The sequence below is a fragment of the Balaenoptera borealis genome, assembly GCF_965194805.1.
Source record: "Balaenoptera borealis genome assembly, chromosome: 1".
Lineage (NCBI taxonomy): Eukaryota > Metazoa > Chordata > Mammalia > Artiodactyla > Balaenopteridae > Balaenoptera > Balaenoptera borealis.
In genome coordinates, this window is record NC_138860.1 from 79,019,005 (window position 1) to 79,039,122 (window position 20,118).

Consider the following 20,118-nt stretch of genomic DNA (forward strand, 5'->3'; position numbering starts at 1 on the left):
CTGAGCTAATCTCTGTTTTGCCTTGTCTCTTTGGATGTAGTTCCATGGAATGCTGATGCCTCCAGCAGAATAAGCCCTCCTACTGAGTCAGCACCCCAGCTTCATCTCCACTCTTCTCACCTTGCTCTCCCCTCTACTTCAGTCTGCATTGCTCAGAATTTTAAGCCACTTTATTTCAGCCAAGTTGTTATGAAGCTAAATCAGAGCTAACGACATGATGCGGAAAACAGGAAAATTCATAACCAGGGATATAGGACAGGTAATCAAACTGAGGAGCACATTACATGGGAAAGCACATGAGTTGGGCCATGAACCAGTTGGATACTCAGATATCTCGGCCTTAAAATTCTAAAGTCCTAAAGACATATCAAAACTTCTCCCATGCATACCTTTCCATCTATGGTAAATGAATTCCTCCTTTCTTATTTTTGCTTACCACCCAATTTTCCAAACTAGAAACTTGAGATAATTGCCTTTTTCTCTCTCTCTTTTACCTTTAATTGTTGGTGAGTGCCTGTGGATCAACCTCCCTAAACTCCAATCCCTCCTCTTCCACACTGTTGTTTCCATTTTGCAATTCCTTAAGGCCCTAGTATATATCCTGGAAACTCAAGATCCAAACATAAAAATATAAGCCATGTTGAGAGCGATTTAGATCCATCATGGGGAGTACAATTCTTTGGCCAGAAGGGAACTTAAGAGGGCACAAAATCCACACATCTACATCTGCGTTGGACCGGACACCAACCATGAACCATTTTCTCCTTAAAGGCAGCATGGCACAGTAGAAAGAGCATGACTTTTGTAATCAAATAGATGGAGATTAATCCAGGCTCTGCCACTGACTGTCTGTGTATTCTTGGACAAATTATACAGTCTCTCTGATTTGCAATTTCCCTTTTTGTAAGATGGAGATAATAAAATTATCTATATCAGGGCACTGTTCTGTAGATTAAATTAGTAAATTAATTTATACAAAAATAATCACTGAGCCCAGGCTCTGTGCCAGTCACCCTTCCATATGCTGGAAATAAAACAGGAAACAAAATAGAAAAAGATCTTTACCATTATGGAGTGTACATTCTAGTGGGTAGAGACATGAATAAAATGACTAAAACATATAGAATAGAAAGTGATAAGTACAAACCAAATACACCTAGAAAAAGGTCTTTTAGGCAGACAAAAACCCAACAGTTACAAATGTCTTTGAAATATGAGTGTTCCTGGAAGCTTGAGGAACTCTGAGGAGGCCAGTGTGACTGGAGTGGAATGAAGGAGAAAACTGTGGAAGATAAGGTCAGTGAAGTGATCATTGTCTTGTATGACTATACTGGCCATTTACAGTGGACACTTGTTCTAGTTGGTCAATCCTTGTGCCATGCAGTTTGCTAAATATTTCTTAATATCACCTGTGCTTATAGGCTGGTTAGGAGATAAAGTGTGGAAACTGTCTAGCCAGGGTCCAGAACATGGTGAAATGAATGAACTGCCAGGAGAGAGCAAGTGGATATTTCTGGAAAATAAATTTTAATTGAAAATCAGGAGTAGAACATTATGGTGGTTAGGAAATAAGATAGATTAAGAATTCAGAAAGCAAAAACCAAAATGCAGTGACAAGCAATTATGTGCAAAATTTAGGGTGAAAAGTATATCTGAGGAGGGCTAGGGTTAGAAAGGTTAGGCATGAGAGGGAAGTTGGAACACTTGCACCAAGTGGGAATTTAGTTAAATTATAAGGTGGAATTCTTTTCTTTCCAACTCGAATGCTTCTCCCATATAGTCTTTCTTCTCTCCCATTCTGCAATCTGAATCTCAAATTTATTTTCTTTTACTTTTTCTTTTTCCCAAACTAATACCGTAAACCTTGGATAATTCTGGTGGCAGAAAAGGCATCAGTGGCTCTGTGATGATCTCCCCATTTTAAGTAGAATAAAGATGAGACTCAGTGCTGGAGCAGGAAAGGAGACTGAACCTCTATGAAAACATCAGGGGTGATGTAGCTCAGTTCTGTCCTACTGTACACACCTAGAACTGGTGCCATTAATCTCATCTGCATAGCACGGCACAGGGAAAGTATATGAATGGATGCAGTTCCTGGTTCATCATAGCTATTGTTCTCTGACCCTTACAATAGTGGACAAGGCATACTTTCCAACCTCTCTGCCTTTTCTGCTATTTTCATCCCCTATTTGATCATTTCGTCTGAGACAGACCATCCTCCAGGAGGGTTTCTCTGATGATACTTGCTAGAACAAGAATTCCTTTACTCTGCTTTATTTCAGGATTTCCTCTTTTTACTCTCAAGATTTTCTCAGATATTACTTTACACTAAAATTGGTGATGAGATGCTTTACTGTTGAAAACATTGAACTCTCCACCCTAATGTCTAATTTTGAGACTGTCCCGTTACTAAAATATATAATTTACTAAGATTTACTCAGCAAAGGGGGCAAAATGAATTAGAACATAAATTTCATAGTATTTTTTTTTACTTGATATATATTGACTTACTGAGATGAGGGAAATAATTTAAAAGTACTGGAGTAGTGGTGTTTGGATTCAGAATTTTCTTTCCTTTTAGTTTCGTATTGGGGCTTAAGAATTTTGGCCCAAGGAAAGAAGCTCTTAAGCACCTAAATAAATGTTCCTGTATTCTTAAATTGGTTAAGCCATCACCTCATGAGTGTCAGAAGGAAAAAAAAAAAGGAATTATTGACACGCAAGTGGTAGAAAGTTATTGGAGGAAATGCTTAACTAATTGGCCAGTCTTGTTCCCCAGCCATGACAAATAGACTGCTTCTCAGGCTTATAAAGCCAAACACTGATGTAAGCACTTCACTCTGGGACTCTAGTCTTGGGATCACCAATTAACAAAGTAAAGAACAGGATGACTTTGGGAACAGGGATATAACTCCTCCAGGGGTTTGAAATATGACACGTTATTGCTTCTTAGTGTTATGACAGTTATTTAGGGATTGTGTAATTTTGTAGTTTCAAAATGGATTGATATATCCAGAATAAAAATACAACCGTGGTGTCAATTATTATTGTATTCACCAGTGAAAATATGGTTTAAAATAACTAATAGCAGAAATGTATTCAGATAAACTCCATGATTGATTTGGTATCAGCTTACAAGTTTACACAAACTGAATTACTTTAAATTTCCCTGTACTATACCATGTTTTACTTCTTTCTTAGAATCTAGGTTAGCTGGTATAATGGTACAATAGAAAGTTGGATTATTTTCTTTGGGATAGAAGTTTCCAAGTTACTTACCTTGAATATATTCTGACGTAAAACTTAGATTTTAACAAGCCTTCTCAACCATTCTTCCTTTTGAAATCATTCCATAAGGAGACATGTGAGTTGACAACTGTGATTTATTCTGGCTTTCATCTGCCCTATTCCGGGCTTAGAAAGCCCAGGTAGAGAATATGCACTGAGGAGATAAATGTAAATTATGTAAATGATTAATGTAAATGATGATATAAGCACATGATGCTACACTGATATAAATTGTTATCTAGTTTCTAAGGCACTTTACAGAAGGGACTGATTGCGTCTTGCATTGTATTTTCCTCTGCTCAGCGAAGTTAGAAGATGTAGGTTTTAGAGATGGCCTCAAGGTGGCAGTAACTACACATAATTGCCCCAAGTAACCCAAAGCTTTGTGATTTTTCTGAGGGTGAGCCAGGAATCTAGAAGTGTTGGTGAACATAGGCTGAAGATATTTAGGAATGTCTTTTGATTTTTCTCTAAACTGAAGAATTCATTCCTCTCTGTCCAGGATAGCACCAAATTTCCCCTACCGCAGTCTTTCCTCCTTTTGCTGTTGTAATGATCCTAGAATTTTACTATCCTGACTAGGTAAAAATGATCCAGTATGGGACAAGATTTCACTAAGAGAATCTGGTTGGAAAGTTATGAATGACTGGTAGCTGGTAGCTCTGTACTCCGTATAAGAAGTCAGTTAGGTTCCTATTTTATTTAAAAATTCCATCCTGGAGTATTCTTAGTTCTACTTTGTACGTAGCAAATTTATTTGTGCTCCATGCCACCCTTAACTATTCTGGTAGGAAACCAGTTTTTGTTTTGTTTCCTGTAGGGTTCATCTTCCATCCTTTGTTGAAGGTTCTTTCTGCATAACCAGGCATGTGTGCACACAGACTGCTGTATAAGGTTCTTCTCACAACCTCTCCTCACGTGCCATAGAGCAGAGCAGAGCAGAGGGAACTATACTCAATATCTTGTAATAACCTATAATGGAAAAAGAATCTGAAAAAAAAATAAAACTGAATCACTTTGCTGTATGCTTGAAACTAACACAACATTGTAAATTATACTTAAATACAAAAAAAAAAAAAAAACCCAGAGAATGCTGTTCCCTCCACTGCAACCCCCCCAGCCGCCCACCAAATAATTGGAAAAGGACATCTTGAGACATGGTATTTTAAAAACCAAGGCTAGAAGTTGGCTTTTCATGAAGAAATATAACTTGGCCATAGACCTAGGGCACCCAAGGCAGATGATACAGCTGCACTGTGGTGTCACTGGTGAGGGGCCAGCATGTCATCCACCCATCCATCCACTTACCCATTCAGTAAATATCCCTTGAGTTATCTAATAGGTGACAGGAACTCTTTTAGGTTCTGGTGATAAAACAGGGAGTTAAAAACAAATCCAAGTTTTACAGAGCTTACATTCTAATGAGAGCGGTAGACCTTTTTCTTGACCACAAATTAATGAATTAATAAGCTGAGGTAAGAGTTCCAACTGAAAGGACAGTGGTCTTTGCAGAGCATGTGTCAAAGAAACCTAACAACAGCCGGGAGTTAGAGTGGGAGTTGGTAAGCTGAGGCTTCTCTTGAGAAGTGACTTTTGTGCTAAACTCTGAAAATGAACAGGAATGAAAAGTATCTTCAGTCAGAGGAAACACAGTGTGAAAAAGGCCTGTGGCAGGAGTTTGACTTGCTGGAGGGCTTGAAAGAAAACCAGTGTGGCTGAAGTACAGGGAACCTCTGAAGGGTGGTATGATGCCCTTTGAGAGAAGACAATGTAAGTCCTGTGGAACATGATTAGATTTCTTTGTTTTTATCAGATGTGATTGATCTAAAGGTTTGGGGCCATAGAGTGTTACTAGATTTCATTTTATAGTGAAACTTCTGGATACTATTTGGGAAAAAATGAGTAGCCAGTTTGACTTTGGGGAGAACAACTATTACCATAGGTCTGGAAGAGATAATAGTAACTTTGATTTGCTTATAAAATGGAAATGGAGGAAAATATACTGAATTTAGAGAGATTTGAGAAGTATTAAGATTTGGTGATAGATTGGAAATGAAAAGTTAGTGAATAGGCATTGTCAGGGAGGATACTTTAGTTTTATTCAAATAATTTAAGTTACCAGGTGAAATATACATTTATATATAAATATATATATACACTTTATACATGTAAATATATATATATATATACATTTTGGTATATATGTGTATATATATACTACTTTTTACCATATTATATCACAAATATAGAAGGTACACAGATCTTAAGAATACAGCTCAATAAATTATCAAAAAGTAAATGCAAGATGATATACCATCTTGGTCAGTAAATTTTATTAGCACCCCTGAAGTCCCTTTTGTACTCCCTCTAAGACTCACACTCACAGATAGCCATTATCTTGAATTCTAACACCATAGACTAGTTTTGCCTGTTTTTGAATATAAAAGGAATTTTACAATGCAAGTTATTTTGTGTCTTTCTTTTTTCAAATGACATTAGTATAATGTCATCCATGATGTAGTTTGTAGCAGTAGTTTGTTCATTTTAATTTCTGTATAACATTTCATGTTTTAGTTTTATACATATAAATATATATATAGTTTTATACATATATATGAGAGAGAGAGTCTACTGTTGATTGTTATTTGGGGCCATTATGAATAGTGCTGCTATGATCACTTAGGTTCGTTATAAATATTATGAACATTAAGCACATCTTTTCATTTATATATATGCATATGTATGCAATTATATAAGTATATATATAATATTGTGTATGTGTGAATCTTTCTCTTGGCTGTACACCTGTGAATGCAATTACTGGATAGTAAGGCTAGTATATATTGAATTTTAGCAAACAGTCCCCAACTATTTTCTGAAGTGGTGTAGCAATTTGAGAATTCTACTTAGTTCACAGTTTTTTTAAAAAAAATCTTATTTACTTAAAAAATATTTGCCATTTTTTAAAGAGTATTTTAATATGCATTTCTCTGATAACTTTTGAGGTTGAGCGCTGTTTATGTTTATATGGTTATTGACCATTTGTATATCTTATTTAGCAAAGCGACAATACATTTTTTTTTTGCCTACTTATCTGGTGGTTTGTCCACCTTTTAAACATGTGTGGATGAGAGTTATTTATATTCTGGATACCAGTACTTTGTTTTATATATACACATAAAGTATCAAAAAGTGAACCCCCTGGGTACACTACTATCTCAGTCAATAAATGGAAATGTATCTATTCTCTCACTTTGCGGCTTGGTTTTCACACTCTTAATGGTACCTTTTGGGGAATTGGATGAATTGATGCTGTGGTAAGCTTTAAACACGCTATCACACCTTGCATTGTGATCATGCAGATACTCATCAGGAGGTGAAGATTCCATATCTTAACCTCTGAATCTGGGTGTAGGCATGTGACTTGCTTTAGCCAATGGGGCATTAGGAAACATGAAGAACAGATGTGAAAACCGTGTGTACATTGGAGCTTGCCTTCTCTTGTTTCTGGGAACCATTCTGCCCTACTGTGAACAAACCTTGCTTAGCATTTAGGTGATGAGACACCACAAGGGGTGAAGCCCCAGTTATCACAGTCTTCCCAGTATCTCAGCTGAAGTCCCAGACGTGTGTGTATGAGAAGTCATCTGCTCATTCAGCTTCACTGAGCCAGCCAAGATTGGAAGAACTGCTCAGAAAATCTACAGAATTATAAGAGATAGTAATGTTTGTTTTTTTAAGCCACTGAGCTTTGGGGTGGTTTATTATGCAGTAAAAGTTAACTTATGCGCTCCCCCCCATCTTTTGTGCTAATATTATGATTATTATTGTTATATATTTTACCTCTACATATTGTAATCACATACAGTGTCATCATTATCACCATCACTGTCCTCATCATTGTTGTGGTATTAAACTGTCAATACTCTTCATATTTACCCATGTATTTGCCTTTTTTTTTAAAAATAAATTTATTTATTTTTTCTATTTTTAGCTGCATTGAGTCTTCATTGCTGCGCGCCGGCTTTCTCTAGTTGTGGCAAGCGGGGGCCACCCTTCGTTGTGGTGCGTGGGCTTCTCACTGCGGTGGCTTCTCTTGTTGCGGAGCACAGCCTCTAGGTGCACGGGCTTCAGTAGTTGTGGCTCGCGGGCTCTAGAGCGCAGGCTCAGTAGTCGTGGCGCACGGGCTTAGTTGCTCCACGGCATTTGGGATCTTCCCGGACTAGGGCTCGAACCCATGTCCCCTGCATTGGCAGGTGGATTCTTAACCACTGTGCGACCAGGGAAGCCCCATGTATTTGCCTTTTAAAGTGTTCTTCATTATTTCTGTAAGTTCCTGTTTCTGTGCGACATTTCTTTCTCCTAGCCTGAAAATTTTCCATTGTTATTTCTTACAGTAGATTTCTGGTCAATATATTCTCCTGGATTTGGTCTGACAACATCTATGTCAGAGGCAGAATGTCTTTATGTATCATTATATTCCTGTACCTATATCTCTGAAAGTATTTACCTACTGCTACAATATGCTGAAGCAGCTGCAGGTGTGTGTGATCCCAGCGCAAGTGTTGACTCAAGATAATTTTCTTGTATTCCCGAGAGGAAATATCTACATTTTTCTCAGCTACCTATGTTTATCTCTTCTGGGTTAATGTGTATTTATTTACTTTTAACCCATTGATAAGAAATACAAATGGAAAAAAGGAGCAAAGCTAGTGAAAGAGAGAAGTCAAGCTGAAGTGATTCCTGTTGTTTCTGCAGCTCCCAGAAATGATGTCATGAACATGCCCCACTGGAAGTCTCTCCTCATATTAGGCGTGATGGGCAAGTGCAGGGGCCTCAGTCCTTGTAAGAGCATCCTGCAGTCACTCTCTTTGTCACATCCCACATTGGAGCCCCCTGTTCTTTATCGCACAGCATGCAAGTAAAGAGAGCAAGGCTATAATATGAAAGGTATGTCTGGGTAACAAAAAGGGAAATTGCTTGAGATTCATCAGATTAAACACTTACTGAGCTCCTAATCTCTGCCAGGTTCTGGGCATCTTAACACATTGTTACAGGGTGGATTCTATAAGAAGAAAACTCTGGAATAGACAGTTGTTTTCAGGCAGTATATGTGAGAGTGTTCTCAGGATTAATACCTGCAAGGGAATGACATAGAAGAAGAGGCAAAATTTCACCTCCAGTGCATTGCAGCAAAGACTCCAGCAAATCCCACAGGGAGCTCAGGAGATGGGAATACCTTTCAGAGTTGTCATAATTTGGATACAGGAAGGAAGACCTTTATGCACCTGCACTAAGATGAGGTAGCCCTCTTCAGGCAAGAGTGATCCCTGGAGAGGGTCTTGGCTTCTGTAAGAATGATTACCTTTCCTAAAGAGGAGCAGCAGACAACATATGGGAGACTCAACACAGAATTCACCACAAGCGTGCAGTGTCATTCCCTGTGAGGCAGGTATCATATCATTTTATAGATGCATGAACTCTGGAAACTGATTATACATACTTTCTTCCTTTTGTCTAGAGCAACCACTTTCTCTGGGCAGGGAGACAAGATTCAGGTGTAAGCAGTGCCTTCCAGTCATCAGTAATGGAAATATACATTATCCAGCTATAGGTACATGGTACAAAGAGAAGAAATCTTGGAGTAGACCTAAGTGAAGCTGACACTTTCCTGAATTTGTTCAGATAGAGTCTGTTTCATGGTCCATCAGTGTCCTCTAATGGATAGACATTTCCTGCACTCCAGGTCCTACTGGAGATTCCACTTAGGAGGTCCTACACTTGGCCTTATATGTTTCTGTTTTTCTCTATTCCCCTTTGAGTTTGGACAGCAACTTGCTTTTCAAAAGTAGCATTTGCTTCTAAAACAACACCCCGATCTCCTATCTCTGTTAATTTGGAAAAGCACAAAGAAAATAATTACCTATAATCTTATCACCTAGAGAAAACCATATTTGATATTGGTAAATATCTCTCTAGTGTGATTGTGTGTGTGACTTAATGTTTATTTATCTAATAAGAAACACATTGTATATTTTGTTTGGGACCTTTACCTTTTTTGAATCAATTTATCATACTATTCCTCTAAAACAGTTTTAATATGTATATAGTATTCTCTCGTCTGACTATCACATATTTAATTTAATCAAATCCCTGTTTTTTTATATTTAAATTATTTCAATTTTTTAGAATTACAAATAACAAGATATAATTCTTTTATATAAACCTTAGTGGCTAGTTCATTATTTCTAAGGGTAAATTCATAAAAGTAGAATTGATTCTTCTTTTTAATTCTCTCTTTAACTCATTTGTAAGATCTCAGACCTAGGTCACTCCCTTTACTCACATCTAACTGAATCTGTCATTTTATCAAGCACAGGAGCATCTCTAAAAATTTGGGAAGGTTTGTGCAGATAATTGAACTCCCTTACCAGAGTAAAATGAATATTCAGGACAGTATTGGGTGGAGGAATGAGGACATCGTGTGTCCTAATGGAGTCAATAGAAGGACCAGATTCACCCCTTTTCCTTGTAAGCAATGTGTCAGAGATCTGAAGGGCTCGTCACATACAGTAGAAAAGCAAGGATGCAGTTCAGGGAGTCTGCCTCCAAAGCTGGTAATATGGTCTCATCTGAAGTTAGGACATGAAATCTTGCCTATGCACTCTCTTGTCTATCTAGATAATTCTAGATCTCATATCTCTTCCTAACCCCTCTATATCTCTTCTTTGACTCCATCTGCCTTGGCTGGCTTTCGGAGGTTTAATATCATGAATGAAGTAATGTTTCCTCAATAGTACCTTCTTTACTCAAGCTGAAATCTTTCTTCTGTTGCCTTCAGCCTGAGTGGAAAAAGATGGTGGCCTAGCAGGAATCCATCAGGCAAGAGCATTGCAGAAAGGCCTGTGACAGTCATGGTGCTGAAAGCAATGAAGCCTTTTGAATTTGAGACCCAAGAAGGAAAACAATAGATGTTTCACACTGCAGTGGCTATGGAGAGTGCGTTCTTTTACGTAAAAGTTTTCAATAAATAGCTGAAGGATAACTTCACTCCAAAAAAAATTATGATATCAAAATATTATTGGCAGTTGTTTCCTGGAAGCAAATAGTGCCTCCCTTGTGTGTGATGTCGAATCTGACCAACAGATCAGTGTCCCACAGCACATTATCGGAAAACCTGGTGAAACCCCAAAGATCGTAAGCTTCAAACTCAGCCACATAAAACAATTGTGAATAGGCTGTTTGTAGTCCAGAAGGTAATTATATATAATTTTATGTTGATTAAGAGGAATCGTTTATTCTCCTCTATAAGCTTGGAGAGACTTTAGAAATTATTCATTTCAAAATATTTTCATAGAGTGGACTTTCAAGATGGCAGAGGAGTAAGACATGGAGATCACCTTCCTCCCCACAAATACATCAAAAATACATGTGCATGTGGAACAGCTCCTACAGAACACCTACTGAATGCTGGCAGAAGAGCTCAGACTTCCCAAAAGACAAGAAAATCCCCACATACCTGGGTAGGGCAAAAGAAAAATAAAAAAAACAGAGACAAAAGAATAGGGATGGGACCCGCACCTCTGAGAGGGAGATGTGAAGGAGGAAAAGTTTCCACACACTAGGAAGCCCCTTCACTAGTGGATATGGGGGGTGGATTCCTGGGGGGAAGCTTCAGAGCCACCGAGGAGAACACAGCAACAGGGGTGCAGAGGGCAAAGTGGAGAGATTCCCACACAGAGGATCGGTGTCAAGCAGCACTCACCAGCCTGAGAGGCTTGTCTGCTCACCTGCCAGGGAGGGCGGGGGCTGGGAGCTGAGGCTCGGGCTTCGGAGGTCAGACTCCAGGGAGAGGACTGGGGTTGGCTGCATGAACACAGCCTGAAGGGGGCTACTGTGCCACAGCTAGCCGGGAGGGAGTCTGGGAAAATGTCTGGAGCTGCCTAAGAGGCAAGAGACCATTGTTTTCGGGTGTGTGAGGTGAGAGGATTCCTTCCCTGTTTTCCCACAGAAGGCAGAGCACCACCTAAACAAGCTACAGAGATGGGCATGAGCTGCAACTATCAGCACAGACAGCAGAGACGGGCATGAAACGCTAATGCTGCTGTTGCAGCCACCAAGAATCCTGTGTGCAAGCACAGGTCACTATCCACACCCCCCAGGAGCCTGTGCAGCCTGCCACTGCCAGGGTCCCATAATCCAGGGACAACTTCCCGGGGAGAACACACAGTGTGCCTCAGGCTGTTGCAACGTCACACTGACCTGTGCCACTGCAGGCTTGCCCCGCATTCCAATTATAACTACTCCCCCATGCATGAGTGAGCCAGAGACCCCTAATCAGCCGCTGCTTTAACCCCATCCTGTCTGGGTGGGAACAGAGCCTGAGGGCAACCTACATGCAGAGGTGGGACCAAAACAAAAGCTGAACACCAGGAGCTGTGTGAACAAAGAAGAGAAAGGGAAATCTCTCTGTGCAGTCTCAGGAGCAGCGGCTTAAATCCCCACAATCAACTTGAGGTACCCTTAATCTGTGGAATACCTGAATAGACAACGAATCAACCCAAAATTGAGGTGGTGGATTTTGGGAGCAACTGTAGACTTGGGGTTTGCTGTCTGTGACTGACTTGTTTCTGATTTTTATGTTTATCTTAGTATAGTTTTTAGTGCTTCTTATCATTGGTGGATTTGTTTATTGGTTTGGTTGCTCTCTTCTTTTTTTTTATTACATTTATATTTTTTATTTTAATAATTTTCTTTTACCACATTTTATTTTATTTTATTTTATTTTTTTACTTTTCTTAAGTTATTATTTTTTCTTTCTTTTTTTCTCCCTTTTCTTCTGAGTCATGTGGCTGACAGGGCCTTGCTGCTCTGGCCTGGTGTCAGGCCTGAGCCTCTGAGGTGGGAGAGCCAAGTTCAGGACATTGGAGCACCAGAGACCTCCTGACCACACGTAATATCAATTGGCAAGAGCTCTCCCAGGGATCACCGTCTCAACTCTAAGACCCAGCTCCACCCAATGACCAGCAAGCTCCAGTGCGGGACGCCCCATGCCAAACAACTAGCAAGACAGGAACACAAACCCACCCATTAGCAGAGAAACTGCCTAAAATCATAATAAGTTCACAGACACCCCAAAACACACCACTGGACGTGGTCCTGCCCACCAGAAGGACAAGATCCAGCCTCATCTACCAGAACACAGGCACCAGTTCCCTCCACCAGGAAGCCTACACAAGTCACTGAACCAAACTTACTGACTGGGGACCAAAAACAATGGGAACTATGAACCTGCAGCCTGTGAAAAGGAGACCCCAAACACAGTAAGTTAAGCAAAATGAGAAGCCAGAGAAATATGCAGCAGATGAAGGAGTAAGGTAAAAACCCACCAGCCCAAGCAAATGAAGAGGAAATAGGCAGTCTACCTGAAAAAGAATTCAGAGTAATGATAGTAAAGATGATCCAAAATCTTGGAAATAGAATGGAGAAAATACAAGAAACGTTTAACAAGAACCTAGAAGAACTAAAGAGCAAACAAACAATGATGAACAACACAATAAATGAAGTTAAAAATTCTTGGGGGTGTCTTCAAGATGGCGGAGAAGTAAGATGTGGAGATCACCTTCCTCCCCACAAATACACCACAACTACATCTACATGTGGAACAACTCCTACAGAACACCTACTGAACGTTGGCAGAAGCCCTTAGACTTCCCAAAAGGCAAGAAACTCCCCACGTACCTGGGTAGGGCAAAGGAAAAAAGGAAAAACAGAGAAAAAAGAATAGGGACAGGACCTGCACCTCTGGGAGGGAGCTGTGAAGGAGGAAATGTTTCCACACACTAGGAAGCCCTTTCACTGGTGGAGATGGGGGGTAGCAGAGGGGGAAGATTTGGAGCCACAGAGGAGAGCACAGCAACTAGGATGCAGAGGGCAAAGTGGGAGAGATTCCCACACAGAAGATCAGCGCCGACAAGCACTCACCAGCCTGAGAGGTCTGTGATCTTTGATGTTACTATTGAAATTGTTTTGGAGCCATGAACCACACACCCATATAAGATGGTGAATTTCTTTGATAAATGTTATGTGTGTCCTGACTGCTCTACTGATGGGCCATTCCCCCATCTCTCTCCCTCTTGTTGGGCCTCCCTATTCCCTGAGACAAAAGAATATTGAAATTAGGCCAATTAATAACCTACAGAGGCTTCTAAGTGTTCAAGTGAAAGGAAGAGTCACATATCCCTCATGTTAAATCAAAAACTAGACATGATTAAGCTTAGTGAGGAAGGCAAAAAAAGAGGCCAAAAGCTAGGCCTCTTGCACCAAATAGACAAGTTGTGAATGCACAAGAAAAGTTTTTAAAGGAAATTAAAAATGTTATCCCAGTGAACACATGAATGATAAGAAAGCAAAATAGCCTTATTATTGATATGGAAAAAGTTTTAGTGGTCTGGATAGAAGGTCAAACCAGCCACAACATTCCCAGGGTAAGGCCCTAACACTCTTCAATTCTATGAAGGCTGAGAGATAGATCATGGTCAGCTGTTTTTAGCAAAATGTATTTTTTGATTAAGGTATGTACATTAATGCTCTTGCACACTTAATAGGCTACAGTATAGTGTAAACATAACTTTTATATGCACTGGGAAAGCAAAAAAGTTGTGTGTCATTTTATTGCAATATTCACTTTATCACAGTGGTCTGGAACTGAACCCATAATATCTCCAAGGTATGCCTGCACTGGAATGCAAACAGATCAAATACAAAGGCTGACATATCCAAGCACTCAGAAATGCACATGCTCTTCGATCTTGCCAATGCTCAGGCTCTCGATGAGATATCCCAATCCTTCCTTCACAGCATGGCGCCAGGAATAACTTTTGCCCCTTCCTTCCACCTTTTCTCCCAGTAAGAACTTTCCCTTCAACTTTTGGCATTGAGTACACCTGCTCCTTCCTCTCTCTTGTTCTCCAACAACTCCTGCCTGTCCACATGCACTCACGCTGGGTGTGAGTGCATATCTCATTTCAGGGTCCCAACCAAGAATTGGGGGTGGTGACTCAAAAGACAGGAATTCACTAAAGAAGATAGGTGAGAGTGGAAGAAGAGCCCCTCAGACGGGAAGAGAAAAAAGGATGCAGCCCATAGCAAGGTGACACAGTGTGAGTGAAGGGAGAAATGTATAATCAGGGTCATCTCATTGTTTATCTTCACCTCTTTCTTCTTCAAGGTCATCAAGGCCAGGAAAAGCAAGGAACAACCATTCAATCCTGAATCATATATGGAAACCTGATTAGAGCTGTTCTTCTAAAAACCTGGATGTCATTAATATTGATGTTTATGGAGCTAAGATCTAAGTACAGAAAAAATATATATATTTTTTAAGTATATATATATAAATATATATATATGTTTGAAATACAGCAACATATATACTAGCTATTAATTCTTAGGAATGGGGTGTTAGGGGTGCTTTTCACCTTCTTTTTTATACTTTTCTATACTATCTCCATGCCATATTTTGCATCTATAACTTTTATAATTTGGAAAACATAATAAGCATCATGTTTTTTCCTATAGGCATGCCTCCCTAGGAGTCTAATTCATTGGTTTGTTGCTTAAAAGCAAATAGTCTGTGGCCTGCAAATCAGATAGGGACACCTAAGCCCCAAGCAATATTTGAATTTATACTTTGGGTGTGATCTTTACAGACTATAACTCTGGTCAAGAATGAACAGGTTGATGCTCCACCAGAATTGGTGCTCTATAGGGCTAACGCCCAAGCTGAGGCCTTCCAAAACAGATGGCCGTGTTCACACTCACTGCAAGTTTATCTCATGATGTAACAGGACAGAGTCCATAGCCTATATCCAGGTTTCCTTCTATTTTGACTGAGTCAAAATTAGCCAGACACTGACTGGAACTGAGCTACTGTCTATCTTCATGGTGAAGGAAGAGCATTTGCTAGGTGAACTTATGTAAACAAAAAGGCAGCGGAATGTTTAGTTTCCTTGAGATTCCAAGTTTTACATAATGTACACTGTTGATATCAAATGAGTCTTTTTTTTTAAACATCTTTTTTGAAGTATAATTGCTTTACAATGGTGTGTTAGTTTCAGCTTTATAACAGAGTGAATCAGTTATACATATACATATGTTCCCATATCTCTTCCCTCTTGCATCTCCCTCCCTCCCACCCTCCCCATCCCACCCCTCTAGGTGGTCACAAAGCACCGAGCTGATCTCCCTGTGCTATGCGGCTGCTTCCCACTAGCTATCTATTTTACATTTGGTAGTGTATATATGTCCATGACACTCTCTCACCCTGTCACATCTCACCCCTCCCCCTCCCCATATCCTCAAGTCCATTCTCTAGTAGGTCTGTGTCTTTATTCCCGTCTTGCCACTAGGTTCTTCATGGCCTTTTTTTTTGTTTTTTGTTTTTTTTTTCCTTAGATTCCATATATATGTGTTAGCATACTGTATTTGTTTTTCTCTTTCTGACTTACTTCACTCTGTATGACAGACTCTAACTCCATCCACCTCATTACAAATACCTCCATTTCATTTCTTTTTATGGCTGAGTAATATTCCATTGTATATATGTGCCACATCTTCTTTATCCATTCATCTGTCGATGGACACTTAGGTTGCTTCCATGTCCTGGCTATTGTAAATAGAGCTGCAATGAACATTTTGGTACATGACTCTATTTGAACTATGTTTTTCTCAGGGTATATGCCCAGTAGTGGGATTGCTGGGTCGTATGGTAGTTCTATTTGTAGTTTTTTAAGGAACCTCCATACTGTTCCCCATAGTAGCTGTACCAATTTACATTCCCACTAACAGTACAAGAGGGCTCCCTTTTCTCCACATCCTCTCCAGCATTTATTGTTTGTAGATTTTTTGTTGATGGCCATTCTGACTGGTGTGAGGTGATACCTCATTGTAGTTTTGATTTGCATTTCTCTAATGATTAATGATGTTGAGCATTCTTTCATGTGTCTGTTGGCAATCTGTATATCTTCTTTGGAGAAATGTCTATTTAGGTCTTCTGCCCATTTTTGGATTGGGTTGTTCATTTTTTTGTTATTGAGCTGCATGAGCTGCTTGTAAATCTTGAAGATTAATCCTTTGTCAGTTGCTTCATTTGCAAATATTTTCTCCCATTCTGAGGGTTGTCTTTTGGTCTTGTTTATGGTTTCCTTTACTGTGCAAAAGCTTTTAAGTTTCATTAGGTCCCATTTGTTTATTTGTGTTCTTATTTCCATTTCTCTAGGAGCTGGGTCAAAAAGAATCTTGCTGTGATGTATGTCATGGAGTGTTCTGCCTATGTTTTCCTCTAAGAGTTTGATAGTGTCTGGCCTTACACTTAGGTCTTTAATTCATTTTGAGTTTATTTTTGTGCATGGTGTCAGGGAGTGTTCTAATTTCATACTTTTACATATATCTGTCCAATTTTCCCAGCACCACTTATTGAAGAGGCTGTCTTTTCTCCACTGTATATGCTTGCCTCCTTTATCAAAGATAAGGTGACCATATGTGCGTGGGTTTATCTCTGGGCTTTCTATCCTGTTCCACTGATCAATATTTCTGTTTTTGTGCCAGTACCAAACTGTCTTGATTACTGTAGCTTTGTAATATAGTCTGAAGTCAGGGAGCCTGATTCCCCCAGCTCCATTTTTCATTCTCAAGATTGCTTTGGCTATTCAGGGTCTTTTGTGTTTACATACAAATTGTGAAATTTTTTGTTCTAGTTCTGTGAAAAATGCCAGTGGTAGTTTGATAGGGATTGCATTGAATCTGTAGATTGCTTTGGGTAGTAGAGTCATTTTCACAATGTTGATTCTTCCAATCCAAGAACATGGTATATCTCTCCATCTATTTGTATCATCTTTAATTTCTTTCATCAGTGTCTTATAATTTTCTGCATACAGGTCTTTTGTCTCCTTAGGTAGGTTTATTCCTAGATATTTTATTCTTTTTGTTGCAATGGTAAACGGGAGTGTTTTCTTAATTTCACTTTCAGATTTTTTGTCATTAGTGTATAGAAATGCAAGAGATTTCTGTGCATTAATTTTGTATCCTGCTACTTTACCAAATTCATTGACTAGCTCTAGTAGTTTTCTGGTAGCATCTTTAGGATTCTCTGTGTATAGTATCATGTCATCTGCAAACAGTGACAGCTTTACTTCTTCTTTTCCAATTTGGATTCCTTTTATTTCTTTTTCTTCTCTGATTGCTGTGGCTAACACTTCCAAAACTATGTTGAATAATACTGGTGAGAGTGGGCAACCTTGTCTTGTTCCTGATCTTAGTGGAAATGGTTTCAGTTTTTCACCATTGAGGACAATGTTGGCTGTGGGTTTGTCATATATGGCCTTTATTATGTTGAGGAAAGTTCCCTCTATGCCTACTTTCTGCAGGGCTTTTATCATAAATGGGTGTTGAATTTTGTCGAAAGCTTTCTCTGCATCTATTGAGATGATCATATGATTTTTCTCCTTCAGTTTGTTAATATGGTGTATCACGTTGATTGATTTCCGTATATTGAAGAATCCTTGCATTCCTGGGATAAACCCCACTTGATCATGGTGTATGATCCTTTTAATGTGCTGTTGGATTCTGTTTGCTAGTATTTTGTTGAGGATTTTTGCATCTGTGTTCATCAGTGATATTGGCCTGTAGTTTTCTTTCTTTGTGACATGTTTGTCTGGTTTTGGTATCAGGGTGATGGTGGCCTCGTAGAATGAGTTTGGGAGTGTTCCTCCCTCTGCAATATTTTGGAAGAGTTTGAGAAGGATAGGTGTTAGCTCTTCTCTAAATGTTTTATAGAATTCACCTGTGAAGCCATCTGGTCCTGGGCTTTTGTTTGTTGGAAGGTCTTTAATCACAGTTTCAATTTCAGTGCTTGTGATTGGTCTGTTCATATTTTCTATTTCTTCCTGGTTCAGTCTCGGCAGGTTGTGCATTTCTAAGAATCTGTCCATTTCTTCCAGGTTGTCCATTTTATTGGCATAGAGTTGCTTGTAGTAATCTCTCATGATCGTTTGTATTTCTGCAGTGTCAGTGGTTACTTCTCCTTTTTCGTTTCTAATTCTATTGATTTGAGTCTTCTCCCTTTTTCTCTTGATGAGTCTGGCTAATGTTTTATCAGTTTTGTTTATCTTCTCAAAGAACCAGCTTTTAGTTTCATTGATTTTTGCTCAAATGAGTCTTATTTAGACCATGGTGCCCACTTTTTCTATGGAGTTGTGTTAAAGAAAATAAAATTGTCTTTTATTTAAAAAAAAAGAATGACAGGTTGGACAAGCTGTGACCTGTTCAAAGAAACCCAAGAGGGAGCCAGACCAGCTGAAATCCAGTCTATGCTTCAATTGCCAACCCTTATCCTAGGGTGGAGTTGCTTTAGTCCAAAACGGTATTTTTTCAGAATGGGTCTCCTGGAGGGGCCATAATTGGGTAATTTGTGTACCATATAAAGTAACTTCTGGTGATTTGCATGAAGTCACTAGTATATGTGGGAAGTAATTCCAGCCCTGTCTGACGTGAAATAGCTGGCTCCACTTATTTACTCAGGTACCAACAGGTCAGTAGCTCTCCAGATATATTTCCTGGTCCTCATATATTTGAATCCTATGAGAAAGTTGCTCCAGGCAAAGACTTGCATTAGGCAAACACTGAAGAATAATTCATTTACTTTAGGGTACAATGGCAGAAAATAGATATCTAACACTGATTTTACAGTGTATTTTTTTTATTTTATAGAAATATAGTTGATTTACAACCTTGTAATATTATAATGTATTATTTCTGCTGTACAGAAAAGTGATTCAGTTATACATATAAATATATTCTTTTTCATATTCTTTTCCATTTTATTTTATTACAGGATATTGAATATAATTCCCTTACAGTGTATTTCTTGATTGCATATTTTGTATCTGGTGTTCTGCAATTATTTTGTGTCACTTAATCTTATAATAGCTCTAGAGGCTTGACGGTGTTCTTTTTACCCTCCTGATGAGAAAAATAAGGGACAGAAAGGCAAGATCACGTTCTGAATAATTAGAACAATTCCATCATAACAAGAATTTCCTTCATGCCACTTTATTGTTAATTCTTCCTCCAATCCAAGCTCCCGGCAGCCACTAATATAGTTTCTTAATTTAAACTTTTCTCTTTTCCAGAGTTTCCTAAAATGGAAATTTAAATATATATAGCAATTTGAGTCTGGCTTCTGGCACTTAGTATTGTGGTTTAGGATTCATTCACATAGTTGTGTGTATCAGTTTATTCTTTATATTGCTGTGTAGAATTCAATGTGTGGACCCACCAGAGTTTGTTAGTTCATTCCCCAAGTGAGGAACAATTGGATTGTTTACAATTCTAGTTAACTGATCAGTAACCTAGAAGATTGATAGTATTTTAGGCTTAATTTAATGGGCTCAGTGAATATATATATATAAATTGAAAGCTCAAAACTAGGGTAAAGACCATGGCTTTCTTATCCAAGGTTAATTTTAACTTTTATCCAAGGTTAATAATTCAAGGCTTGAATTATTCAGGAGGAAAGATTCTCCCTATCAGTTCCTCTGCACTAAAGCTAGGACAGAAGAGTTTAGCCTTAAGCTCCTGGAGGCAGAGTCAGCAGCTTCCCTCGCCAGGGCTCTTGGTGCTACCCTAGACCAGAAGGAGTCACACAGGGCTAGTTCCCAGAGGCTCAGAGTCAAACTATATTATTATTTCTCCCTTCTAATAAGTCACCTCATACTAACTCTGTCTTCTATTTTCTTCTTTTAAGCACAGTTCTTTCACCCCGCCCTACTT

The 20,118-nt window shown here is 39.0% G+C and overlaps 1 protein-coding gene across 1 annotated transcript; it reads left to right on the top strand.

Moving 5' to 3' along the window:
* Positions 1–214: 214 nt before the first annotated feature.
* Positions 215–11,053, top strand: AIM2 (absent in melanoma 2; the record flags this gene model as incomplete). The annotated part of the gene is given in 8 exon segments (XM_082372627.1): positions 215–259; positions 7,971–8,061; positions 8,064–8,133; positions 10,109–10,256; positions 10,260–10,319; positions 10,323–10,372; positions 10,374–10,483; positions 10,486–11,053. Coding segments are annotated over 8 exon segments (705 nt in total). The 3' UTR covers positions 10,617–11,053.
* Positions 11,054–20,118: the final 9,065 nt, after the last annotated feature.